The sequence below is a fragment of the Neurospora tetrasperma genome (assembly GCF_000213175.1).
Source record: "Neurospora tetrasperma FGSC 2508 unplaced genomic scaffold NEUTE1scaffold_1, whole genome shotgun sequence".
NCBI classification, from domain to species: domain Eukaryota; kingdom Fungi; phylum Ascomycota; class Sordariomycetes; order Sordariales; family Sordariaceae; genus Neurospora; species Neurospora tetrasperma.
The window spans coordinates 2,590,595-2,616,489 of NW_009799099.1; the positions used below are offsets into that span (position 1 = coordinate 2,590,595).

Sequence of the window (25,895 nt, forward strand, 5' to 3'; positions counted from 1 at the left end):
GGTCTGTCAACTCGCTGTGGGGCGGCCTTGAAATCTCTAATTGGCAGCTGGAGATCGGCAGGCGAGCAGGAAAGTCTAGTTCCCTTCTAGTGTAAGCGCGGGGTTGGCAGCACTAGGTACCTATTCCATAGAGGTACTTATCGATTGCCTATCGGTGCGTTCTTGGTTCCCTCCCGTCACTGGTGGCGCTCCGAAATCGCCAAAATTTCCAAGATCACCTTTATTGTCGCCATCCTTACATCGCAATTGATCACATTGCAGTGGTGATATCCCAAGAGTCTACGGTCCCCAGAAGTCTCAGACGCCCTATTCAGACAAAATGAGCACCGAACAGCCTGCGCCCCGCTGGGCCGCCTTTGCACGCGACACCAACGAGACCAAGATCCAGATCGCACTCAACCTTGATGGCGGCGCATTCCCTCCCGAGACCGACGCCCGCTTGAACGTCAGTATCGCCGACGGCCATGCCACCCAGGCTAGCAAATCGCAAACCATCAGCGTCAATACCGGCATTGGCTTCCTTGACCACATGCTCCATGCGCTTGCCAAGCATGCCGGCTGGAGTCTTGCGCTTGCTTGCAAGGGCGACCTTCACAGTTAGTAGACATCTTTGGCTTGGGCGCAAAAGTCCTCGTGGATCAACATCCAGAACTCTGAATTGACTTTATCCCTCTCATAGTCGACGACCACCACACCGCCGAAGACGTCTGCATCGCTCTTGGTTACGCTTTCGCCAAGGCTCTCGGCACACCCACCGGCCTCGCGCGCTTCGGATACGCATACTGCCCTCTCGACGAGGCCCTCAGCCGTGCCGTCGTCGATCTGTCGAACCGTCCCTTTGCCGTTGTCGACCTCGGTCTTAAGCGTGAGAAGATTGGCGATCTCAGCACCGAGATGATCCCCCACTGCATCCATAGCTTTGCCGGGGCTGCCCGCATCACCGTGCACGTCGACTGCCTCCGCGGCGACAACGACCACCACAGAGCTGAGAGCGCATTCAAGGCGCTTGCGGTTGCCACGAGGCAGGCTACTAGCCGGGTGGCGGGTCGCGAGGGTGAAGTTCCTAGCACCAAGGGAACGCTCAGCGTATAAGGAAGTGGGAAGGGAGTAGGTTATGGGTTTGGATATAGAAGTGCAATGATACCATGTAATGTCGTTTACCGTGGTACTTTGCGCGCATGTTCGGCTGTCATCATTTCGCCATAGCGACGGCGTAGAGTTGAGGTGAAGAATGGAAAACCAGATGCATCTTGCGAATTGGCGAATGTATACCTAGGGAATTTACCCCTGATGCAGGTTGTTGACAAAGTTCCCCTTTCGGAAAGTCGGACGTACGCGGGCTCCACAGCGGACAACAGAATGGGGATCGAGGGGAAAGTGGAAGCGCAAGAAAATCCCTAGAAATAATACGGAACCTCGCACGACCCAGTCGTTCATGTGACGTACATATATTTTTCCTCCTCTTGGTGATTTCTATACCCAAAAGACACTATACGACACCGAAGCCTCACGCTGACAACGTCTGTAATTGAACAAAGACAAATAACGCTACGTTCAGCTCGTCAGGAAAGACAAATCGGCAGCAAAACCATCTCTATTAGTTGCATCCACCGGCAACGACTCACTCCACATCTCATACGTTCCGGGAGACGGCCTTCCGAGAGTGAATCACCAAACCATCTCAAACCGACCTTTATACAACCAAACCAACAAGCCGAACGAAACAAATTCAAACAAGAACCGTCAGGCTCAACGACCCCAAATCCCTTCCAACCACCACCACCCCAGGAAGTCCCTCATTATCAATTCACACTGCCTCCACCCACGCCATATACCTCTCTCTCTCTCAGACAAACACACAAAACACCAAAAATGTCCAGGCCACTCGACGTAAACACCAGGAAGCACGAAGAGGCCAACCAAGCCTCATGGGAAGCATGCAAGGGCGCCTTGTCCGGAGCCTTCAAGTGGGGTGTGGCCTCGGCGATGTTGGGCGGACTTGGATACGCCGTGTCTCCGATGTATAGGGGGTTTACTATTCAGTTCAAGGTGTATGTATCTTCCTTTTTCTTTCCTTCCTTTTCTTTCTTTCTTTTTGTTCCCTGTTGTCTGTCAATTCCTCCTCTGTTTTCATTTCCCGTTGCATATTTTGGTTTGTTCTGTTACTTTATCTGCTTTGGATCGCGAGTAAAATGCCATGTGACATTGACTAGGTGACCCAAGAGAGGGGAACAGTTACTGATGAAATGAGAAATGCAGATACATACAAATGTCTGGTATGGTACTGGGCGGTATGCTGGAGGCGGATCACCGGATCCGCGAGTACGAAAAAACCATGAGGATGAGGAGGAGGATAGCGGCAGATCAGGCTATGTGGAAGCAATTTGAGGAGACGTATGGGAAGGATGAAGATGATGAGTGAGTAAGTGAGTGAGGGATGGCAGTGGGGTCAGTCAGGCTCTGCTGAGAGTTCTGGGTTTCTTGGACCGTTTGGGTCGGAGGATCGATCGGGGTTTCGTGGAGAATGAAACGGTTGGCATTTTCTTCTCTTTTCTCTCTTCTCTCCAATTGTTCACGTCTCCCTTTGCTTTATAAACAACCTTTGATACCGGCACAACTACAGCCCACCAAACGTCATATTCGGCGTGTACATGTTATTCGTCAATCCAACCTCTTCCTCATTTCTCGTAGCCCAATCAGTCATTCCAGGCATCATTATTATCATCATCATCATCATTACCATCTGTAATGGCCTCCAAAGGCACTTACAAAGGGTAAGGGCTCCCGTTGTACACACACCCAAAATCGGTCCACCCGACAGGGACCTTCTCGATGTCACGGAAACCGTGTTCCTTAGGCCTGTTGATGCCCTCAAACGAAAACCAAGTCGACGCTGAAGGTGAGCCGTCGACCACAGTGGTACTGGAAATCAGAATTTGTCAGCATAGCCCACAAATCAATAGTGTATCGAAGCGTCTAGGAAGGAGAAAGAAGGAGGCAACTCACTCGCAGATATTCATGATACCCGCATCAAAATACTCAACGTATCCCATCGAGATCAACCATTTTCCAGCCCCGACATCGTTTTTGGCGCAGGGCAGTGAGTGGAACTCAGCAAACTTGTAGTTCTGTCCATCGGGAATGCGAGCGTTGACATTGCAGGGCACCTCTGTATCGTCCCGCGAGTCCCAGATGGCAAAGCTGAGCTCAACCGAGTGCGTGGTATCATTCCAGTGACGAGAGAAGCCTTTCACTGACCACCAGGGGCCCTGGTCCACCCACTCGTCGCCGTTGCCGTTGCCGTTGCCGTTACCATGTCCCTTCCCATGGCCATTGCCGCCGCCGTTGCCATGACCACCCTTCTTGTTGCCGTGCTTGGTAACCTCATGGAGCTCGCCTGGGGCGCGGACCTCGCTGATGGGGTTGGCGAGGGTAGTCGGAAGGCCCGACAGAAGGGCGTAAAGAAGGACGGTCTGGAGCTGCATCGTTGGTGCTTTCCTGTTGGTTTGGTCTGAGCCGGAAAGGTGATGGAGTCTGGGGGTTAGTCGTTGCGGACGATAGAAGAATGGTAATTGTGATGCTGAGATGCTGTGTTACTCTTCTTCTTCTTCCATGCAGGAACCCGTTGTCCATTTATACATTTCGACTCTCACTTATTTTTGGTTTCCGACAACGCTGCTTCCCACATTCCATACCTAGATTTGGCTTTATTTTTGCCATCGCAATCTAGGCCTGTGGCGGGCTAACGATTTTTTTGGTGGTGTTGTCGTCAACGCCGAACCATTAGTCAATGCATCGTAGGAGACTAGAGATCCTTCGTATTGTCCAGGTCGCATAACCATTGTAGGTGTTGATATGGCAAACGCGCAGTAGAAGGGTGCGAGAAGCTAGAAAAGGAAAAAGAAGACAGGGTTCACGTGAGAAGAAAGACAATGCGCTTGCCCGCCCATTGCAGACAAAAAGGGGGAATGAGGCTTGATGGCTTTCTGACTGTCTTTGAGCCTCATCTGAAGCCAGTTCGCCAGCGGTACGTTGTAACTTCATCATCCTTCCGACAGTTCAATTCCAGCGTGTTTCTGCAGAACGATGGTTTCCTCATCGCGAACTCACAGCATTTATGGCTTCTTGGAGAGCATCGTATACTGGAAAATATAGGACAACCAAAACTGTCAAGTCGTTAGTTAGCTTGTACAATCTGATAGATCATGGCCAAGTAACAGATCTTGGTATCCAGCCAATGGTGTCTGAGAATTGAAGTGATTCGTAAAATTCGCACAGTAGTGAAGGTGAGGATGGAAGCTTCTTGGAGCTCACCGACATACCGGACCGGCAGCTTATGGCCTTCAAAACCATAAACTTTGCGCTTTTGATTGGCTGGAAACCGTTTGAGTGCTGTCTTGTGGCCGACTTATCCCTTATGGCGAACTACCGAACTCAACTCTGCCCTGCGCTGCACATTTGTAGAGTCTTTTGGCTCTTTTGCCCTCACGGTCTCATGATATCGCCAAGGAGAGACGGAGAGAGGGTGGGGGGGGGGGGGGGGGGGGGGGGACTGGTGCTTTGCTACTGTGGCGTGGCAGCTAGCGCTAGAAGCGTAAGAAATAACTACCACACAGGCAAAATGCGAGTTTCTCGACTTTCTTCAGACCTTTCCGTACTTATTGCTGTGAACGGTCGGCACCTTAGGGGCCAGATAAGGCTTAACTATGCCATGTTCCTGGAATTGTCATCCAATTTGTTGATAACAAGCGCCCGGTACCTTTAGATGCCCTGGCTATTCCATTTGTAAGCCTCCGGAGGAGCTCGATTCAGTGACAGGCAGAACATGTGCCATGTCAAGAACCATACGTAGACGTGACCCGCGACTCGAGCATTCAAAGCTCATGAAAGTGCAAATAGCTGACCCGGTCAGTAAGTAGTGTTACCGCAACTGTTGGGGGACAGCTGACAACCTGAAGGCCTCGTCTAAAGCATTTTATCTGAGTGATGGCTGTGCCCGGGGCTGAGGCCTCTCTGCCGAGGCTCCTGTTCCTCGAGGGCGCAGAAAACAGATAAAGATGGGGGCCGAAACCGTTCGACTTGCGAAGGTTCCTCATGGTGTACACCTCTGTCGGCATATAATTCGTTAGCGTGGTACCGCCACTCTACAATATTCAGGGCATTGGAGGTGAGCAAAGTGGGTATCTTTTGTAAGGAGAATTAAGTTATTGCCACTACCTCAGTTCACCGCGCTAACGTTTTAAATGCCGGAGGAGGTGTACATAAGAAGTGTTTTGCGGCACGGGTCTGGTAGTGTTGCACTACGTAGACAAGCTGTCCGAGGAACCAACGGGATCAGACAGAGAGGTTTTTACAGACGGCTGCCGCAGAAAATGCAACGTCAACTACGCGGATGTCAAGCCGGTCGTTACTGTTGCTGATCTCCCTTGTCTCCTTCCCTATATTGAACACAACCCGGCGACTTAGCAGGGTCGGCTAAGCATTGTGCCCATCGCGTAATGCATTTTCTCGTATCATATTGAGGGTGAACCAGACAGCCGGGAAATATTCTCAAAGATGACTGGCGAGAACTGGTGAGTGATGGGTGCCGATTAATACTGCATTCTGCGTGTAGTCCGGCGCGAACACCTGCTGTCCTTTGAGGATCGAACATGAGGTAAACAGGCTGAGTTGGTCATGTCGTTAGACCTTGATGCATTCATCCTCTTCCTTCATAGCATCCCGACTGGCAGACGAGGAAATTTGGACAAGGCTGCTGTGAACCCGAAGAGAAGTTACCGAGTTATCGAAGAGTAACAGCCAATCTTGCCAGATGCTGCAGCCCGGACATTCAGCAGTCTCTACGTTTTACAGGTACAGACACTTCTGTATTCCCTGATCATTTAAGACTGGCAACCGAGGTCCTCAAAAGATGGGCGCACCTAGAAAGGGTGGAGGCGGCCAGATGCGTTGCAACCTCAATAGTGACACATATCGGGCCGTACATATTGCATGGTGATATGATGGGGCAGACGGGCCTCCTAAGATGGAAATGGAAGTTACATAGTAGGAACGATGGGGAGAGCCAGAGGGTTTCGCAAAAATCGCAGAAAAGAGACCGAACAAAGAGAGGGGGGAAGAAGAAAAAGAGACAGGCCAACATGCCAGGATCATTGGGGTCGCGAGTTCGGCCCCCCACACGACCACTGCTGACAGTCCTGTAGACCTAGTGTACATACACGCCTGATTGATCGGCACGAAGGGTGTCGGGAGGGAGGGGAAGCTCGGGGTAAAACATGGGAGGGCATTCCGGGAACGGAGAGGCTCATGTTGGTCTTCCGTTCTGACAAGTCTCGGCTTCAATTTTGTCACGCAAAAAACATCAGCGGGACGGAAATGGTGAATCAGCCATGGACGGGATGATCAGCAACGGGAGCGCTAGGGACAACGGTCGTTTTGTGCCGCCCGCGCCCATGTGGATTCGTTTCGACTTTCATAGAAGGCCGACAGGTCATTTCACCATTGGGATGTCCCCGGATGATTGTGCGCTTCACTTCCTTCAGAAGGATTCCGTATCCATAATCGTCTTCCGAGATTTGGCTGTCATCTGGGAAAACGAAAAAGGTGAAGTGCCGAACTGTTACTCGCTGTTGAGCCCAGGGTCAGATCTTCAGCCCTCAACTCCATTGGACGGTGATGGCAAGAGATCTGGAGATGGTCCGTGCGCGTGTTCGCTTGCAGCCCGAGCTCCAGGTCGTCAAGGTCCATTGAGATTAGCGCGGGACAGTCCGGGCCCCCATCTTTGATTGCAGATGCCCTCCGGTGTCCACTTTCAACGGTCACCTTCCACTTGCACGCACTTTTGACACTTCCAGTTGACAACCTAACCTACTCCAGTCACCTTGTGCGCATGCTTGGCAGTGACTGGACTCTTTTTCAACACTGTTCTCCTCTTATTATTCTCGACTGCCATTTCTCTTCCAGAAATCTCTGCTGCGTGCTGCTCAAACTTTGCCAATGTCACACTCTAGCGCTTGTCAAACCAGGCCCTAACTGGCTCGTGATCGAGGCAAACAAACAGTTGGCTAACCAGACTCGCCAGACTTGTGACTGTTACGTATCCTTTTTGCCCACGCTCGGTTGCCTCTTGGAGACCCGAAAACCGTTGGAGGCCATCCCGATATCCCGCCCTCCTGACGAGCCAACATGATTGGGTCATGCCTTCACACCACCACAGGCCAAAAGTCCCAACTGTCCCAACCCATCCATCCATCAGATGGATAAACCAAACAAGCCAAGGGATGAGAAGAAAGACGGGACTTCCCTGGGGAAAAGGGCCTCGACCAGCCTGATGCCAGTCTACCAATCCCAGGACGGGTCGAATCCATGGTCCGCAGTCGACACCACGTAGGAACCACTAGAACTGGTGTTACAACGGGTGTGGCCACAGTCGAGGGTCTTCCGCAGCTCAGCCAGTGCGCCCTACCGTCTCTTCACACCCGCCCCTTCGCGGCCTCTGCTCTCACCTGCAGCACCCCATTTTCAGCGGGAGCCCTCTAGCAAACCTGCCGACTGGACAGCCTCACTCGGCACATCCTGGACAAAACCTTCCTATCTGTATGGCTGTGGCCCTGCCGGAAGCTCAGGAATCTGGCTGTCTAGAGCTTAGTTTGAGGTAAGATCGTCGATACTCGCAATGCTACTCTTTCACTTTCTTTACATTAGTCCTTCAAGATATCCTAGTTGTCTTGCATTAGCATCACTGTTGGATATTAGTCGATATTATTTAACTAGTCACTACCTCACTATTTACCGCAGCGCATTACTACAGTACCAACTGCCCGGGTGATGGTGACCTCGTCTTCTTGTGCCCGTCCAAGGCAGTCTTACTGTGCCGTGTAACCTTGGAGGTAAGATCAGCGGAGGACCGAGTCCCAACAGCCAGCCTGCTCCTCCTACTTACATTATATCTTCAGTGTATTTGACTATGCCAAGCCCCAAGTGGTTGCCTTCACCTTTCCTCTCCCCTCGGGACTGATTCGTCCGTCTATTTTGACTTCTTTCGACTTGAGGACGACCTTAGCGTCCCCGGGTTCCTTTCGAGTGTTGCCCAGTTACAAGGCAGCGACAGGGAGTTCTAATATACAGAAACGCCTGCATAGATGGCCAAGGACCGGACGACATCTGAACAAGGTTAACGCTTGAGTAACCGTTTTTTAACGCCAGCACCCTTCTTTCTTGTCGAACATAGAGGTGATCCTCTGTGTGTCTGACCATGACAACACAGACATGGACATCCCTTGTCCGGAGAGACACCAAAGGGCCTTTGAGCACCGGGGCTATCGTCGGCATAGCTGTCGGGGCGGCGGCGCTGTTCTTGGCCAGTGCTGCTCTATTTGTCCTTTACTATCGACGACAACGACGCTATGATGCCGAAGACAGCGAGTATTATCAGTATGCCAACTCTGTTCAACGGGGCCAGCACCACATGGGGAGGACATTCGGGCCAGTTCCTCGCCGAGCTCCAACCTACACTTTGGATTACAAGATGGACAAACAGGGAGGTACAGGGCACTCAACTCCCGCCCAGTTCTCAGCAGACCCCCGGACCCAAAACCCAGAGTCACCTCCACTAGACGACATGGCAAGCGCAATGCCGACCCATCCAGCATATCTTCCCAAGGCAGTGGTTCGGGGGACAATACTCAAACCCATCACTCGTCGACCCTCCGAAGACAACAGCAACCCGGTGTACTGTCCTTCAACCACAGACGGCAACAGCATGCCACTGCAAGCCTATCGCGGCTCTTCATCCACTGCCACCGCCACCGTAACAGGAGGAAGTAGGGAGAACGATGCGAGGGTGACGGGAAGCAAAGAAAAGCAGACCTTTCCCTCTCCACCGGGATCCGGGGGAACAGGCGCGACCACCTTCTACGACGACGAGAACTACTACGCAGCGGATCCGGAGAAGGACGCCAAAGGCCAGCGTAGTCTCTTCGCCGCACGTCGTCTCGCCTCAGCAGACCAAGAGGACGATGAAGACAGCCATTACCATGAACAGCAACAGCAACAATCCCAAGGATATCACCAACAACGACAACAACAACAACAACAACAACCGCATCAACCACAACAATCTCCCGTGGCCCTCCCCACCCCCGCCTCTGTCGCCTCCTCCTCCTCCCGCACCACCCGAAGCGGTCTCGTGCCCACCATTTCCCTCCCCATCAAAAACAACAAAAAGAAGAAATTCCCTCCTCCCCAACTCAATCTCCACCAACAGCAGCACAACAGCAGCAGCCACAACTCTCCCAACAACCCCAACCAAACCACCGGGAGCGGCAGCAACCTGAGCGGTGGAAAGAGCAGTGGTGGTCTCATGGTAGACATGGTAATGTCCACCAGCAACCACCGCCCGCTGAGCGGGATGGAGGATATGTCTATTAGTGGACCACTGGCGTTTCCTCAATATTCTCATCAGCAGTATCATCAGCAACAGCAGCAGCATGGGGGGTACTATGTGGATGAGTATGGGAATCCAGTTCTGGCACCGGGAAGTGGAGGAGGGAGGAGTAAGGGGGGTAGAGATCGATCGAGGAGTTTTGGTGGTGATCATCAAGGACTGGGACACGGAGGAGAAAGTGGAAGACGGGAGAAGAGACATAGTGGGAATAATGGGAGGCATTATGAGGAGGTGGAGATTGGGAGGGAGAGTGATATCTGGTGATTTGTCTGGTATTTTGGTGATCTGATGATGAGTAAGGGTTGGTACTCAAGATTGTCGACCGGGAAGACCACTTTCGATTCGTTGTATATTCATTTGGATCTTACTGTTGGTTTGGTGTATAGGAAACGGCGCTCTTCACGGAGGGACTTTCGTTGTGGAAAGATACGATGATTACCTTCTGGCTCCCGAGTAGGCGGGTTTCCTCCTGGGACGTGGAGTTTACTGCGTGTGGAATGTGGACGGGGTTTGCTGTACTTGAATTCATGATCCATCTATAGCAATGTTACCAACAGATGTCGGGATAAACAGAACATGCAACGATATATCAGATTATCATTGCTATCTGGATCGATCTACCCATTCTGTCCGTGCCCTCCACCACATATCCGCATGATTTCAAACTCTTCTCATGCGAAACCACTTTCAATCACCACCCAGACGATGACCTGAACCCCGAGTCCTCCACGAATCCGGGAGCACCGAGCCGGTGGAGGCACCTGTAGTACGACCTGTAGACGGAGCGCCAGAACCGGGACGGATGGCAGTGCCGTACTCGCGGCGGAACACTCGCGGCGTCTCGACAAAACGAGACAGAAGAGCGGGTGTCGGTAGCAGGCTCGAACCGCCGCCGAATTCGGGCCACAGACGGGTCATAAAGTCATGCCAGTGAGCAGCAAGAATACCGGTGATCTGAAGAGGGATCACCGCGGGGTTCATGAGCAGCGACGAGAGGAGCATGCAATACGGAATCAGCTGCGCAGGCACCGTGAAGAAGAAAAAGTTCGACTTCGCGCCGCGGGCATCTTGAACGGCAGTGTAACACAGCGCAATGATCAATCCTTGGAGGAAAAAATACCCACCCAGGAAGATTCGGTTTACGATCTATCATCTGTTAGCAATTCTGCTAACAGAAATGCTGGAGTATGGTATCAAAAAGCACGAATGCTTAGTGTGAGATGTAGGGCGCTAAAAAACCACACCGAGCACACAGAGTATATTGCTCGGGTCATCCAAAGCATTCCCACCATGGCCACACCGCAGCCCACCCGGTATTTTGCGAATGATGGGCGGCTGAGATGTAGCGGTAATCTTCCTCGGTTCCAGGAACCGCAATAGTTGTATGCATTGCACTATGCGGGCAGATATTCCGAGGATTCCAATGTGTGTTGTGACGGGTTTGAGGGAAAAGGTGTAGTCAAGAGGGGAAGAAAAAAAGAGAAAAAAAGAGATGTCAAACCTACAATGATGAAACCACCAACAGTAATCAAATACCAAAGGACGTCTTCCTTCCTTTGGAACTTGGGGTTTGAGGTTTCAAGTTGGCTCAAGTACAGATAGGCTGCGATTCTGGTTAGCATCCTTGTTGACCACGAAGTTTTCTTCGAGGAAGGGTTGCTTACCAAAGTACGGATCCAACACAATGCCCAGCTGCGGAGAGCTGAGCAGGAAAGATGTAACAAGACGCCATATCTCAGGCGGCAGTTTGAAGAGTCTGCTCTCATCGAAGTAGATCCAGCTGATCGGCAACGGCCCGAAGTAGGCCATGATGGAAGTAACGAGAATGGCCGTCGCCAATGTCCTGAAGCAAGTTGGTATGTGTTCATGGATGCTCTTTGCCAGCTCTTGCACACGATATCGGGCGTGGGAAGAAACCAGCTCAGACGGCAAAGCTCACCTAGCCATTGGTGGCGCCTGCCAGTAGGCCGCCATGATTTCAGACGACATCTTGTCGAGATCTGTGCGTGCGGTGTGATGTGATGTGATGTGGTGTGGTGTGGTGTTGTGAAGGGGACTGGAAGCAAGATGCTAATTCTTGGTCTTCGATTTCTCAAAAGAAGCTCAAGTCGGCATCCCTCTGTAGGAAAAAAGGTGGAAAGGGGGAAAAAGCCACAGGCAGCGGTGGGATGTAACGCTGCCTGGAGAGGCAAAGACAGACGTTGAGTGAATCGTGTCTTTTTGGGGAATGGAAGCACGAAGAAATTGCAGCCAACGAAAACGCCCTTTTATGGAAGCCAGGAGCTTTGGGTGGGGCAATTGCGTTTTTGGTGGGGCAGTTGGAGCTCTGGCCGTGATTGATCCGTGTCTTGGCAGGGCATGCGCGGGGACGCGCTTCTCCGGCGCTCGGGGCGATCCTCTCCGGCAGGAGGAGCCGTTGCCGGTGGCATAATGCCTGGCTTGATGTCGCTTGTTTGCCCTGACGGCAACACCCATGTATGGTTGCGACTTCTCAATGGTTGCTGCGAGCTGTGACTAATAACAATAAAGTGAAATCAACTCCGAGGGACAACATGAAGATAAAAAAAATATGCCTTGGGGCCCGTCTAGATCTCGAAAAAAAAAGAATAACTCTTGTGCCTCAAATATGGGTTGTCCATCGTGAACCTTCTCTGCGCTCACTTTGATATCTCCCACTAGTTTCGACACCGCGCTCGGCGCATCGTGGACCGTGTACCCTTGTGGCCTAACAGGTACTGAATTGCGCCTTTTCGGTTGTTTACTTTCTAAGAAGGGAATCACCAACTCCAACCACCCATTTTCCCCAGGAAGCTCCAGTCTCAGCATTTCGCAGCAGTCATGGAGAGCCTCAACGGCTGTGTTCTCAGCCAATTGAGGCAATCGGGTGCCCAAGTGACTCGTACTCTTCAAAAAATTCAGTCCAGGTCCTACTCGGCTCCCGTCAGCGGCTCCATTCCCGCGGCTAAGAAGAAGTATGTCCCTACTTCTGGCACCTATCCCCAAGGCTTCTCGGCTTCCGGCATCAACGTAGGCGTCAAGCCCAAGAACACTACCAAGCCCGATGTTTGCCTTGTCGCCTCGGACCGTCCCTGCGCCGCCGCCGCCGTCTTCACCAAGAACAAGTTCCAGGCCGCCCCCGTTACTTTCAGTCGTAGCTTGTTGCAGAAGAAGGGCAACCAGGGTATTCAAGGTGTCGTTGTCAACTCGGGATGCGCCAACGCCGTTACTGGTAAGGGAGGCTTGGAGGATGCCGGCAAGATGGCCCAGGCCGCCGATGAGTGCTTTGGCCAGAGCGAGAGCACTCTCGTTATGAGCACTGGTGTCATCGGTCAGCGTCTGCCCATCGAAAAGATCACCAGCAATATCCCCCGGGTTCACAAGGCCATGGGCTCTACCCACGATCACTGGCTCACGGCTGCCAAGGCTATCTGCACCACCGACACTTTCCCCAAGCTCATCTCCCGGTCCTTCAAGCTTCCCTCCTCCCCTTCAGTCGAGTACCGCATCGCTGGCATGACCAAGGGAGCCGGTATGATTCATCCCAACATGGCTACCCTCCTCGGTATCATCGCCACCGATGCTCCCGTTTCCTCCACCGTACTGCCCGCCGTTCTCAAGCACGCCGTCGACCGTTCGTTCAACAGCATCACCATCGATGGAGACACTTCCACCAACGACACTGTTGCCCTGCTTGCCAATGGTGCTGCTGGCGGAAAGGAAGTCGTTGCCAACACCCCCGACTACGATGCCTTCCAGACTGTCCTGACCGATTTCTCTACCGACCTTGCCAAGCTAATCGTCCGTGATGGCGAGGGTGCCACCAAGTTCGTTACTATCCGCGTTGCCGAGGCTGCTAGCGAGGAGGCCGCTAGGAAGATTGCCAGCACCATTGCCCGTTCTCCCCTGGTGAAGACTGCTCTATACGGCAAGGATGCCAACTGGTAAGTTGCGACGAATTATTCCATGCGTTTTGGCAGCTACTAACGTTGTCATTAGGGGCCGTATCCTCTGCGCTACTGGTTACTCCCTTGTTTCTGAGCCCGGCCTTCCCGTCAACGATGTTCCTGAGGTCGTCCCTGAAAAGACCAATGTTTCTTTCATCCCCACTGACGGCACTGCTGAGCTGAAGCTGCTCGTCAACGGCGAACCTGAGCATGTTGATGAGGCTCGTGCTGCTGAGATCCTCGAGCTTGAGGACCTTGAGATCCTTGTCAGACTCGGAACTGGTGACAAGCAGGCTACCTACTGGACTTGCGACTACAGCCACGAGTACATGTAAGTTGATCCGCCCTCATTCGAGCTTGGGTGACAGACTGCTGACATAAGATCTGAACAGTACCATTAATGGAGACTACCGCACATAAGAAATCACTGATAAGGCGTTACTGGTACTTGGGGAGGATACCCGGAGGTAGACAGGATAGAAAAGGCTCATTTATGCCATACTCTGTGCCCTCACCTTCTTTTGTTCGTACTCTTTCGTAATATTCAGACGTCGCCTGCCACCCCGACCACACATTCAGGAAATGAAGACACTCTGTGGTACACTTTAAGGGTGATTTGCGTAACTTAGGCATAGAGGTAGCGAATTCTGTAATAGGAAAGCACACACATGTGTCGAGTTACTCGAAGGGATGTGCTACCAGAGGCCTCTGGATAGATGTTTGTGGCAACGTCGAACTAAGGTCTTCTCTGGCTTGAACAGAAGCTTAGTCTAATGAGAGTTATAAAACCTCCAGACTCGAAGGGACCATCATGATTTTTTTTGTTTTTCTATCCCATCAAGACAAAAGGAACAAGGTCGGACACTGAGAGTTTGCTAGAAGCACTCCTAGGGTTAGGGTATGACGACCTCGGCCAGACCCATGCAAAACCACTTAAAATCATCGAACGCGACGCGTCGCGCCCCGCCACTGACCTTTGCCTCCAGACAGCTCAGAAATCGCAAACCAACAAACAACACCATCAAGGATCGCAACACTTAGAAATCTGGGGATCTGAAACACGGCATTCGAACAAGAAAACTTCGATTATTGTCCACCCAGAATGCCATCAGCCAAAGCAGAGGAGAGGGGCGAGTCCTCAACCTCCATCTCCAAGGCAGCAACCTCGGTCTCCGCGAGCTCTTCCCCGACCTACGAGCTACCATGGTGAGTCTAATCAGGATTCAATGAACTCTTGATCTTCAGAGCGCATCAGGCTGACCCGCAGTTACAAACAGGGTAGAAAAGTACAGACCAGTCTTCCTTGACGATGTGGTCGGTAACACAGAAACGATCGAGCGCCTCAAGATTATCGCAAAGGAGGGCAACATGCCCCATTTCATTATTTCAGGCATGCCTGGTATCGGCAAGACCACGAGTGTTTTGTGTCTGGCAAGGCAATTACTGGGTGATGCGTACAAGGAGGCGGTGCTGGAGTTGAATGCCAGTGACGAGCGAGGTTAGAAAGGACAAGAGCATCCAGCTCTGTGGCTATGAGCTACGCCAACAACACAAAAAACCCCCCATACTGACATACCAACCCAAAAACCAAACAGGCATTGAAGTAGTTCGCCAGCGCATTAAAGGCTTCGCCCAGAAGAAAGTTACCCTCCCCCCAGGTCGGCACAAGATCGTAATCCTCGACGAAGCCGACAGCATGACCTCGGGCGCTCAACAAGCGCTTCGCCGCACAATGGAAATCTACTCCAACACCACACGCTTTGCCTTCGCCTGCAACCAATCCAACAAGATCATCGAACCTTTGCAATCCCGCTGCGCAATCCTGCGCTTCGCCAAGCTCACCGACGCGCAAGTCGTCAAACGCCTGCTGCAAATCATCGAAGCCGAAAAAGTCGAGTACAGCGACGACGGCCTGGCCGCGCTGGTCTTCAGCGCCGAGGGAGACATGCGGCAGGCGATTAATAACTTGCAATCTACACACGCCGGCTTCGGCTTCGTGAGCGGGGATAATGTCTTTAAAGTTGTGGATAGCCCGCACCCGATCAAGGTGCAGGCGATGCTCAAGGCCTGCTACGAGGGTAATGTTGATGCGGCCCTGGACGGGCTGCGGGAGCTGTGGGACCTGGGGTATTCCAGTCATGATATTATCAGCACCATGTTCAAGGTCACAAAGACGATTCCGACGCTGAGCGAGCACGCTAAGCTCGAGTTTATCAAGGAGATTGGGTTTACGCATATGAAGATTTTGGAGGGCGTCCAGACACTGTTGCAGTTGAGCGGGTGCGTGGCGAGGTTATGTAAGTTGAACATGGATCCGAAGAAGTTTGTGGCACCAAAGAAGTGAATAAGGGGGGCTTCTCGAAGAAAAGAAAAACAAAATTGCGAAGGTGCGTGGTGATGCTGGGGCAGGAATAATGAGGTTCATAAAAGATAATACCCGAGCGAAAGCTATGAGTTGAATCGTTTACTCGGCGTTGGTTTTGATGTTTAGTCAACTGGCATAGCATATTGCACTACAGAGAAAGGAGTAAAGGTGGTTAGCATGTAGCATTTGCGGTGTAGCCGGTAGCGGAGCATGAAATGTAGAGGATTCCATTGAGTGGATAATGCCCAGATGCGTCCTTCGTGAGATATCCAAGTTACCCAGGAAAAGGTAGTAGGTATATAGAACATGGAATGTGAACTTTTGGCACCGTCATTGAATCTTTCACTTTCCATTTCATATTATCAAACCGGTTGCCCGGTATATTGTGTAGATATTTTCCAAACCCAGTCCCACCCCTCTTTTCTTTGCCAGCTATCTTAATCTCCATCCAAGAAGAGTAACAGAAAAAGTCGTTCATCGACACAATCTCGACATATCAATCTCATTCACAACACATCCGAAAAAAGAAAAAGAGATTATCGCAATCTGTAAGTTCTTCGAGATGCCCTGCACTAATATTCTTTCATACAGAAACAGGCGACAACAAGTCTAGAGGATAATACCTCCCATTGACCCTAGCCCCACCATTGCGTCCCCTCTCGGCAGCAGGCTCCCGGCGATGAGGATCAACAGAGTGTGTCCTCCTAGACGGCTGCTGCTGGGTAGGTATCTTTCGACCTCTACTATCCCTCCCTCCCGTCATTCCTCCAACCGGTATTACCGGTCCTCGTCCGTAAAACGCCTCGGGCTCATCATCATGATCATTTATACCAACAACCTGTGGCATTCTTTTATGTGGTTGCTGGATATGGCTATTGCTACCATAAGATGTAGCGGGCAGCACATGATGCTGGTGATAATGATGCGGCGTTGTCGGGCTGGGGGTGCTCGGTGTTGACGGAACTGTGCGTTGCTCACTGCCCCGTCTCGTGTAAGAAACCTGCCTGCTTCTGCTCGAGGAGCGGGAACTCGAGGTATAAGAAGCAGGAGTATATTGGGGCGTTTGCGGGACCGGGGGTGGAGGATAATTGAACGATGGTGGGATCCTGGGGTTTGAGGCTGATGTGCTCCTGAGTCTAGAGGCCGTTCGTTCAACTGTGGGACGTTGTCGAGGAGCTACTTGAGGTCGTGGCTCGTCCCTTAGTCTCATATGAACTGATTCGCCGGCACGCTGCTGCTGCTGGTTGTTCATGATTTCTGCTTCGGAAAATGTAGTCTTGAAAATGCTGGGACTTGCGGCGATGGGAATCGTGTTGAAAAGGTCATCGAAACCCGTCTTGGCCGGCTTTCGTGTTGCTGCCCTGTCCGCGCTTAACTCGCCATATTCATGCTCCTTCTCGTCTTCGCGTTTTGCCCGCCTTGGGACCCGTTCCGTTGGACCTGTGCGTGCTGACTGGAAGGGGTGTTGGCTCGTGACTGGTGAGAGCATCTCTGGGCCCCTTGCACGGCTCGAATTGCGGGATCTGCCACCAGATATGTTTGTCGATCTGCTGGCTGGCCCGGAGGGAAGAGTGTGGAATGGTTGGCCGTTATAGTCAATCCTGGCAGAAACGGGCCAGTTTGGTTCAACCGGTGTGTCCACAGCGGGTGAAAAGGGCAATGGTATTCGGCGGGCTGCTGACAGCGATGCATCGTCGTAGGGTGTGATGGGAGGAGTATAAAGATCACGACTATTAAAATAGTTCCCAGGCTTTACCCCAGATGGCAACCGCTTGGTAGTAATGGGCGGAAGTGTACGTGCACCTTTGTGAATGGGAAGCTTGGGTCGCATGGCCATGACAGTCGGACTGGGATATACCGGGCTCTCTACAGCTTCTGCTCTTCCTACATAAGCATGCCCGTCACATCCTCCACAGTTGCCTTGGCAATCAGCGTAGTTCTCCGTGCCTGAATCACTACAACCCTCTTCCTCGTCTGCCACGAAGCGAGGAGGCTTCGTAGGTATGTTCAAGGTTGGTCGTTTTCTGGCCTCGACTGGGCTGCGTCTGTTGCCCCCTATATGTCTGTTAGAAGCTGCGGCTTGCACTGCTGCCTCTGGTTGTGTATGTGTTCTCACAGGGGAATAAAGGGAGGTTGTGTTGGCTTGGTCGGGAGAAACTGGATTCCCAGTAGTGCCAGGGGTTGTTTTGGGCATGTGCTCTTCGTTGTTATCGGTAGCGGCGTCCGGGCGATTGACGAGCTTTCCATAGGGCGGGGCGTCAGTGTTGACGACCAGCAACTCCTTGGAACCACGGCCGAGGAGTCCATAAACAGACACCTCACCGTTCTTGATTCCAATGACGGCACTGGTGCCCGCGTATAAGACGTCGTCTTCCATGCCGCAGCGATTGCAGAACACAACAATGAGTTCCTCGTCGCTTTCGTCTCGGATGACAGGCTCGAATCGTTGAAGCCAATATGTCATGGTTGCCAGATCCGGTTCCTGAGAGAGGGGAGTGAAAGTTGATGGATCCTCGTGGGTAAGCCATGCCATTGAAAGAATGACTAGGTTTGCTCGAACTTCGAGAACGTGGAAAGCGAACTCGAATTTATGCCAGGGTGCCTCGAACTTGTAGGGACTGTCACACGTTAGCTACGTACAATAACGGTGAAGTGAGTCTAGGACATACTTGATATCCATACCTGTGAAGAGGTTAGTACGACAGTCTCTTGAGTAGTCAATTACAACTGGGATCGGAAATACTCACAGATTCCCATGGCAACGTTGCCGAAGCCCTCCATCCTGCCGCCATAGAATCCTCCACCTTCCAGGGCCCAAGTCTGGTCGGTGTAGTAAAGGAAGGACTTGCGATAGTTTGCAACGGTTTCGCCTTCCCCATTGACAACAAGCAGTGAGTTGTAGTACTCGGGGGAAGATCCACGCGGTGAACCCGAAGACCCGACCTTTTCGGGGTAGCCAACGGCGACAGTACAGTCATACTTGAGAGCATTTGTCCGTGCCCACAAAGCACTGATGCCGGATCCCGACGGTTCGAGAAAGGGCTGGATTTCTTCTAGGGACTTGAAGTTGTATCCTTTGCGCAATGTTAGTTCCCACGTGGAATGACCGTGGTGCTGAATGAGAAAATGGAGGCTGCTTACCAGAAAAGGCCATTTCAGGAAGAACAAGTAGGTCTAGATCCTCCAATTCCCTCTGATTGGCCTTGGCCAAAACGGCGTCGGCACGACTGAGGTTGTTGGAGACATCCCCAACCTGGGGCGCGAACTGAAGACACCCGATGCGCATGATGACGATGGAGAATAGACTGGTAGGTTGATGTTTCTATTTTTTTTCCCCGGTGGGTTTGACTTATTATGTGGTCGAGCGTGCGTTGTTGGCGCAGCAAGCGTTGTCTCGTAACTGCCGTAGATGCTGCTTTAGCGCTGACCTTGGCGACAGTGAGGCCGACGGATCGGAATTATCCAGAGCTAATGGTGTTGAAAAAACGAAGGATATTTAAAAGATATCTCGTTGAGGGGGGCTTGCGGAGACGGTCGGAGCTGTGCCTCGTGCTTCTGGATCAAAGACAAGACAGGCGAGAAGGGGCGGTAGAAACGGCACAGTTGGCGTAAAGGGCTGAGGCGTTGGTTGCTTCCTTCGTTGGATTGAAATCCCCTTGCTCACGTCCTTCTCGTTTCGTTGAGCTGGAAAGTGTGGTGACACGGGGGCGTCTTGAGCTTCCGCTAGGATAATTTTGGACCCTTTTCCCCAAGAATGTATGCGGGCGTCCAGGTGGTGTAAGAGGCACGAACTGCACTCTTTCTTTCTTCTTGTTTCGTTTCGAATTCGATGCAACTGAAAAGAGTCGGAAGCAGAGAACAAGTGGAAGATGGAGACGGTGGGCGCATGGAAGTATGCAACACAGCAGGACGCTTCCACCCCGTACCTAGAGCTTGTGTCACGGTTCGTACTTCACGGCATTCTTTCGGGCGATGAGAAAACTGATCAACCTGGAAGTGTGAATGGCCAGCGGACTTGCCATCATATTACCTTCTTGCCGCCATTGGGTTTCCTAGGACTGCCAATGTCTGCCATGGAAGGAAGGCATTGGCGGGCACCCGCGGAGAGAGTGGGATGATTAAGATGGCGCGATGGGGCCTGCGTCTGTTAGGCTTCTTCAGATAGACCACGGGGTACCCTCACGGCGAGATGTGGTTGGTCGGTACTTCTGCTCGTAACTTGGCTTGTCCCGAGCCCCTGACTTCTCGCCTGCAAGAGATCTCGGCAGCCTGCGCTAGCGGGACAGCGCTGGAGGGTCACTGCCAATGCTGTGCGAGAAGAGAGTGCGGATCACGAGAATCATGGCAAGTGGAAATGTGATCAAATCTTCAAGGGCCCCGTCACACTCTGTCTTCACAAAATTTTGTCTAGATTGCCTTGGTCACATTCACATAGCTGAATGGCGAACCGCGCCACGCCGAACCAGGAACACGAACGAGAAATTGTCCGAATCAATGGGATCAAGCAAAGATTTGGCTTTTCTCAGCCGTTTGTGTCAACTGTTCCCAGGGGCACCTGCATGATATGAGACTGTGCACGGAAACCTGTCCCGGCACTTGTACGGCGGCTCGTCAGTGCAAGTGTTTACCTAGAGCTTCCCCGCTCTTACAGATCCAAGCGGTTCCCGGGGGAGGGGGCCTTGCTTCATTCATCAACATCTCGTGGGTTAGACATCAGTTCGTGATGGCAGCGAGGGAAAGTAAATGAGAGGGATGTGAGAAGGCAAGGTGACTGTGACGGCAGCGACATGCGAGATGGTCAAATGCAGGTCCAGACTCGATGCCCATGTGTCGCCCAATCCGTAGTGTACCTAGTGTACCTACACTAGAAGCGTGATCTGGTTCTTGGCTTATATGCGCCCTGTGATTGGTCAGAAAACGGTAATGAACCACCCTACACTGTCGGTTCGCAGTTTGTTTCAACCTCCAGCAACGTTTCTTCCAATTCAACTATCAATACCTAACTCCTTCACGCCAACATCCAATTTCAAGTCAAAGACGGACCAAACATACCCGCGAGTTGGACATCCTTTATATTCTATCCGCCTAATGACCAACGAGCTAGGACCAACTTCCATCTCTAACGAGCCGTCATATCATGCGGCCATCCAGATGACCGTCAACTAGCAACGACACCCAGATCCACAGTTCTTACACGTATTAGGCATGGTCACTTACCGCCTTTCGGAGTTGCTTTCAACGTCACTCGACAATTTCAACCCTCTCGATCTTTTCATTTTCGGGCATATACAACATTTCTGCAGATATTCGAGCTGGAAAGACTAAACAGAGCCAACCAAGTCGAGGCAGCCATGAAGTCATAGTTAGCATGCCTTCGATAACGGGGGCTTGACCTTTCGCCTAAATACCTCCAAATGGATTATGCAGGAGGATGAGGTTGATCATAGACCGACAGGCACCGAGACCTACTCAGCTCAATTACTCTGCATTTTGGTGAAAAAAGCCCATTGTCATCATATGAAGCTGTCCAAATTTGCAAGTCTCTCTATGCCTTTGCATCATCCGGAAAGCCCATAACGAGGGAGTGTGGTATCAGTACTTCTCCTGAGATTCTTTCAAACGCTGTGTCTGCCAAGTAGTACTCGTCTTATGTGGAGACCCTGACCTTTCGCGCTCAATTCCTCGCATCCCACAAGTGCTATTGAGACTTGAGCTGCTCGTGAACAGGATATAGCAAACAGAAGCGCCAGCGTTGCTGGTGTTTCCTATCTCATTTCATGATGGATAGGAGAATTTATTCTTGCGAAATGAATGTCTTTCAAACTTTGCTTTCTGAACTCAACAGAGGTTCGCTCTTCGACAGTGTTATCTAGTTCCGGCCGGCTTACGGCACCGGAAATTATTACAAGACACGGGGTTTTCAAACGTATCATCCTCAACGTAACACTTCAATAGCTATCTCCAGGGCACAAAGATATTGTGAAGGTGTAGCAATTACACCATACACCAAACAATCTTGATTGGACAACCATACTCCAACGTCACGCTAAGCCATTTCTGTTGCTCTACGAATCGCCCTAAATGGTACCGTACCCCGTCTCACTTGCTAAACTGCAGCACCGTGCAGGATATCTTCCACCAAATCCTTCGCTCTCACGTTCGAGATTTCAATGTTGGCGCTCAAATGCAATTTTCATAGTACCGTACTAGTGGCCGCCCTGCCAAAAGTCTACTATAAATTCTATCTTGGACTTGAATTCGGTTGGATGCTTGGGGAGACATCAACATGAGCCGTCATCTTCTCTCTAGAAATTCCAAGGGGGCACATATGCATCGCTATCAAGGTTACAGCAAAAGGAGGTGTCAGGATGATTCGGCTTCTTGTCTAAATACGAACACAGTTATTATGTTGGTGAGCAGTTTAGTGTTGCCCGAGCACCCCGCATAGAGAACATCTGCAATGTATCATTTGGATACAACCGACGGGATGTGAGGATTATCGGCATGTTTCTATATGCGATCTGAGCTTGAATCAGGATGATGGGGGTTGGTGGACTAGCTAAAAGCTAGATCCCCTGGGTTGCGATTTTTGAGCTCCCTAGGCATCTATAGCGATTTCGTATAAAGGCTCGAAAGCGGTAGTTTATGTGGCTTCATTGTCAATCGCTGTACCTAGTCATCGACGCCCATGTGACTACAGACAAGTGCCCGTCTATTGACGACATCGAACGGACGAACTTGAATACCGTGGCTCTCAGGAACCTCGAGCAATGAAGCGTCTTGTCCATGACTTACGAAAAGAGGCCCGAGGCAAATATCAGAACCATCCCACCGTGGCTGCCTTCAAGATGAACTTCGTTCGGGGCGGTATGTTTTCCACATGCGCCATCACCATTTCACCAACAATATCGTGGGTTGGTACGGCTACGAGAGGAAGATAGCCGAGAACTACCATGCCATCTTCAACGGAACGCTATTTCCATTCTGGGACCCTGCAGCCCTCGATCTCTCCCACCTTTACAAGCTTCAGCCATCACCGGAAGCTACCTCTATGAGAAGCTGTTGGCGGGGACGCTGATTGAGTAAGGAGAATAGAGGTGTGGAAGCTGAGGACAATGTGATGAGGGATGGTGATGAGGAAGATGCGACTGTGAATGTTGTCGAGCAGCTTGCGATGGTGGAGGAGAAAAAGGAGTGGATGGAGACTGTGGCGGTGGAGGAAGTGTTACTTACACCCACTGAGTAGGTAGTCTATCTTCCGATACGAAGTTACTGAAGGATTCCTTTATGAATGACTGTCGCAATATAAATCACAAACTATGATGCCTTGCTCCTCTCCATTTGCTCATCGTTTACAGTCTTAACTCTGTAATGACGTTCAACAGCCCTCTCTTGAACACTATTACCTGCCCCAGCAATGTAGACCGATGCGTAGAGCAACGCTGTCCACAAAAAAAAGCTCTACCAACGCGCACATTACCTTTCCCTCGTATCTCTTTCTTAAGGTTATTTCGTTAAGTTACTACAGAAAATACTTTATTTATTCCTCCAGTCCCCGTACCCGAGGGAGATCCCGCCATTCAGCGGCACAGAAGATGATGAAACCGTTGCCAGCGCCGCCACACACGTGCGTCTTATCGTCCTGTTCCTTCCGTGGGGGAATTTGGATTCAGGCGGGGTTTGGGTCCCCATCAAAAAGCAAAGAACTTTAGCCCCCGATTCCAACGGCGTACACACATCAAATCTGCGAAGAGTACAGATGACAATGTATAATGTCATGGAGTTGTGAACTTCGTTCCTTTCTTTAGGCGACGATCAATCCTACCGGCCTGGTCCGCAAACATTGTCAATGAAGTCAATACAAATGTCAGCATGTCAGCACACCCAGTCTGTGTTTGGTAATCCTGCCGAACATTTGTTGCGCCCTATTTCCCCTTTGGGATAACAGTCTCAAGCTGGGTCTCAACTCGAATCAACCACGATTATGCTTCCCCAAAATTTTCAAAAAAACCACCGGCATACGCAAAGGTCCTTGTTTCGTAGCACCTGAATCAGGAAAATGGTCTCGGATGGAAATCTCTGATTGCCTCTAGCCTTTTTGCCAGGACAAGGAACAACGAGGACGTTGTCGACGAGCTGTCTGAATCGAGTCATATAAAATCATACAAAGCCAGAAGCCCCAGTGGTTCGTCACTTCATCATTATATTTCTTCTATTCCAGGTTGTCATCATATCGCTCACATCACACCTTCCACCATCCATTTAACCGACATCCACGAAACAAAAACAAAGTCTCACATCTCATCCATTCATTCGACACCACCGCCACACATAGCCAATCACATCAACGACAACACCCACCGCATCCATCAACTGGCAAAAGAGTCCTTCAACAGCCCAAAGCCATCATCACCCACCATCATTGCACCAAGCCTACGACCAAAAATGTCATCCCCAGCAGAATCCCGCATCCAATCCCAAAAACTCCGCTACTGCCGCTACGTCGACACCCAACAATTCCCCCTCCTAGCCTCCCTCATCCTCCCGTCTTGTACCTTCAATTTCATCGACTATTTCTTCTCCTCCCCCATTGTCGAACCGTCCGCCGCAGGGCCCGTCACCTTGGCTTTCGACTCCCTGGCGTCTTGGACCGCATACTTCTCCGACAAATTCAAAGCCCTACAGACGATGCATCTGGTTTCGGGGGCGGGAGAGTTCACCAGCATCAGTGAGGATGAATACGAGGTTATCTTTGCAGTGATTTATCATGCGGCGCCAAAGGAGGGTGAGACAGGGTGGCAAGGGGCCGGGGGTGGACATTATCATGAGCGGTGGGTTAAGGGGAAGGATGGAGGGGGAAAGGAGGATTGGTTTTTGAAGAGTGTGAGGTTCGAAAGGTTGTATTGGAAGTATACTGAGTGAGAGAGGTTGGAAGGTTTGGGGGATGTTCGAAGTCGGAGGAATGGCTGGAGGGGAAATTCGGGAACAACAAGAACGTCGTTAGTTATGCTCTGTCTAGCCGGAAGGAATCATCGAATAAACGACAAGCAGAGCAGGGAAGATACGTTGGGGTATAGCAATTTGAATGAAGGTGTTAATTGAATCTCGCTCGTGACCTTGTTGAAAGGCAGCAACACGATTAGTTGTCTGTTGAGAGCTGATGAGCTAGATGGAAAGAAGGACAGACTATTGAACATGAAATTACATTGCAGTTGTTGAGGCCCGTGGATGTAAATAAGTCTAATTCTTCGATCCCAGTTTTATTGTATAGAGGTATTGGGCAGACACCCTCCCCTTTGATGAGAGTTCAGGGGTAGACCGCGACACAGATGCCGAGGGGCTGATATTGACTCTTGATGCTCTTGTCTTGAGTATGCTGTGAACAGAGATCACTCTGACGGTTCAGAAAAGCGGTACGGTTATCTCCCCTCCCGGCGGCTCGGCCCATCAAGCTCAATACCAGGGGCTCAATCTATCCCAAGGCTGTCCAGCACTCTTTACTTCCCTTTCACTATCAAGTGTGCCGGGGCGGCGGTATTAGGGGGAAGCTGAGCGGCAACGGATCGAAGGGTCACCAAGAGCTATTCATATCGCTCATGTCATGCTTGAGACTACTTCCTCCTGTCATACCAGCGACACGGTTGTAAAACACTAGGTACTACCACCTGCATAGAACGCCGAAGAAGCACCAGATTGCTAGGACAACAAAAGAGTGTCCCGTCGAATCAGGTGAATGGCCCGTAGGCGACTTGCATGCGTGGTGTTGCTAGGAGTATCGAGTATCGCAGTAGCGAACCCAAGCATCGTCAAGCTTTTTGGCCAAGGTCCCGGGTGTTGAGTTGACCGAAGCGGGGCATGCTGATATCAGCGATAAACTCAGTGGGTGTAGTGATGGGTTATGACAGATTGGAACTGTGCAGCAGGACGTTTGCTGTCAAGTGGTGAGCGACAAGCTGGCTTGAACCTAAGGGTTATGTTAGCTGGAGAAATGCACTTTGAACGACATCTCCCTTTCCACACTCGGCGAGTGTCCAAGACGAGCAGACATCAGGCGATGCCTCTTGCCCTCTCCTTCAAGTCCCCTTTCACCATATTTAGTTACTATTCCCCAATCTCTTGGTCTCGTGGTAAGAGATCGCCC

At 51.3% G+C, this 25,895-nt stretch overlaps 9 protein-coding genes across 9 annotated transcripts; 6 read left to right on the forward strand and 3 right to left on the reverse strand.

Annotated features, from left to right (window-relative positions):
• Positions 1 to 241: 241 nt before the first annotated feature.
• On the forward strand, positions 242 to 1,425 carry NEUTE1DRAFT_76217 (uncharacterized protein; the record flags this gene model as incomplete). The annotated part of the gene is made up of 2 exons (XM_009849683.1): positions 242 to 596; positions 680 to 1,425. The coding sequence occupies 2 exons, from the start codon at positions 320 to 322 to the stop codon at positions 1,090 to 1,092; spliced, it is 690 nt and encodes a 229-aa protein (XP_009847985.1).
• A 401-nt stretch (positions 1,426 to 1,826) lies between these two features.
• Positions 1,827 to 2,625, forward strand: NEUTE1DRAFT_76222 (uncharacterized protein; the record flags this gene model as incomplete). Its single annotated transcript, XM_009849684.1, has 2 exons — positions 1,827 to 2,051; positions 2,260 to 2,625. 2 exons carry the CDS (start codon positions 1,873 to 1,875, stop codon positions 2,420 to 2,422), a joined length of 342 nt encoding a protein of 113 aa, XP_009847986.1.
• NEUTE1DRAFT_144135 (uncharacterized protein) lies at positions 2,589 to 3,568 on the reverse strand (the record flags this gene model as incomplete). The annotated part of the gene is made up of 2 exons (XM_009849685.1): positions 2,589 to 2,922; positions 3,007 to 3,568. The coding sequence occupies 2 exons, from the start codon at positions 3,483 to 3,485 to the stop codon at positions 2,766 to 2,768; spliced, it is 636 nt and encodes a 211-aa protein (XP_009847987.1).
• A 4,435-nt stretch (positions 3,569 to 8,003) lies between these two features.
• NEUTE1DRAFT_115872 (uncharacterized protein) lies at positions 8,004 to 10,468 on the forward strand (the record flags this gene model as incomplete). The annotated part of the gene is made up of 1 exon (XM_009849686.1): positions 8,004 to 10,468. The coding sequence occupies one exon, from the start codon at positions 8,255 to 8,257 to the stop codon at positions 9,707 to 9,709; it is 1,455 nt and encodes a 484-aa protein (XP_009847988.1).
• A 555-nt stretch (positions 10,469 to 11,023) lies between these two features.
• NEUTE1DRAFT_35385 (uncharacterized protein) lies at positions 11,024 to 11,434 on the reverse strand (the record flags this gene model as incomplete). The annotated part of the gene is made up of 2 exons (XM_009848802.1): positions 11,024 to 11,288; positions 11,385 to 11,434. 2 exons carry the CDS (start codon positions 11,432 to 11,434, stop codon positions 11,024 to 11,026), a joined length of 315 nt encoding a protein of 104 aa, XP_009847104.1.
• A 632-nt stretch (positions 11,435 to 12,066) lies between these two features.
• Positions 12,067 to 14,086, forward strand: NEUTE1DRAFT_76230 (uncharacterized protein; the record flags this gene model as incomplete). The annotated part of the gene is made up of 3 exons (XM_009849687.1): positions 12,067 to 13,386; positions 13,442 to 13,720; positions 13,782 to 14,086. The coding sequence occupies 3 exons, from the start codon at positions 12,284 to 12,286 to the stop codon at positions 13,807 to 13,809; spliced, it is 1,410 nt and encodes a 469-aa protein (XP_009847989.1).
• Positions 14,087 to 14,491: 405 nt separating this feature from the next.
• NEUTE1DRAFT_144139 (uncharacterized protein) lies at positions 14,492 to 15,744 on the forward strand (the record flags this gene model as incomplete). Its single annotated transcript, XM_009849688.1, has 3 exons — positions 14,492 to 14,595; positions 14,667 to 14,887; positions 14,985 to 15,744. The coding sequence occupies 3 exons, from the start codon at positions 14,492 to 14,494 to the stop codon at positions 15,731 to 15,733; spliced, it is 1,074 nt and encodes a 357-aa protein (XP_009847990.1).
• A 593-nt stretch (positions 15,745 to 16,337) lies between these two features.
• Positions 16,338 to 19,040, reverse strand: NEUTE1DRAFT_107373 (uncharacterized protein; the record flags this gene model as incomplete). The annotated part of the gene is made up of 4 exons (XM_009849689.1): positions 16,338 to 18,372; positions 18,424 to 18,436; positions 18,502 to 18,828; positions 18,896 to 19,040. 4 exons carry the CDS (start codon positions 19,038 to 19,040, stop codon positions 16,338 to 16,340), a joined length of 2,520 nt encoding a protein of 839 aa, XP_009847991.1.
• Positions 19,041 to 23,794: 4,754 nt separating this feature from the next.
• On the forward strand, positions 23,795 to 25,050 carry NEUTE1DRAFT_115875 (uncharacterized protein; the record flags this gene model as incomplete). The annotated part of the gene is made up of 1 exon (XM_009849690.1): positions 23,795 to 25,050. One exon carries the CDS (start codon positions 24,200 to 24,202, stop codon positions 24,674 to 24,676), a length of 477 nt encoding a protein of 158 aa, XP_009847992.1.
• Between the last annotated feature and the right edge of the window lie 845 nt (positions 25,051 to 25,895).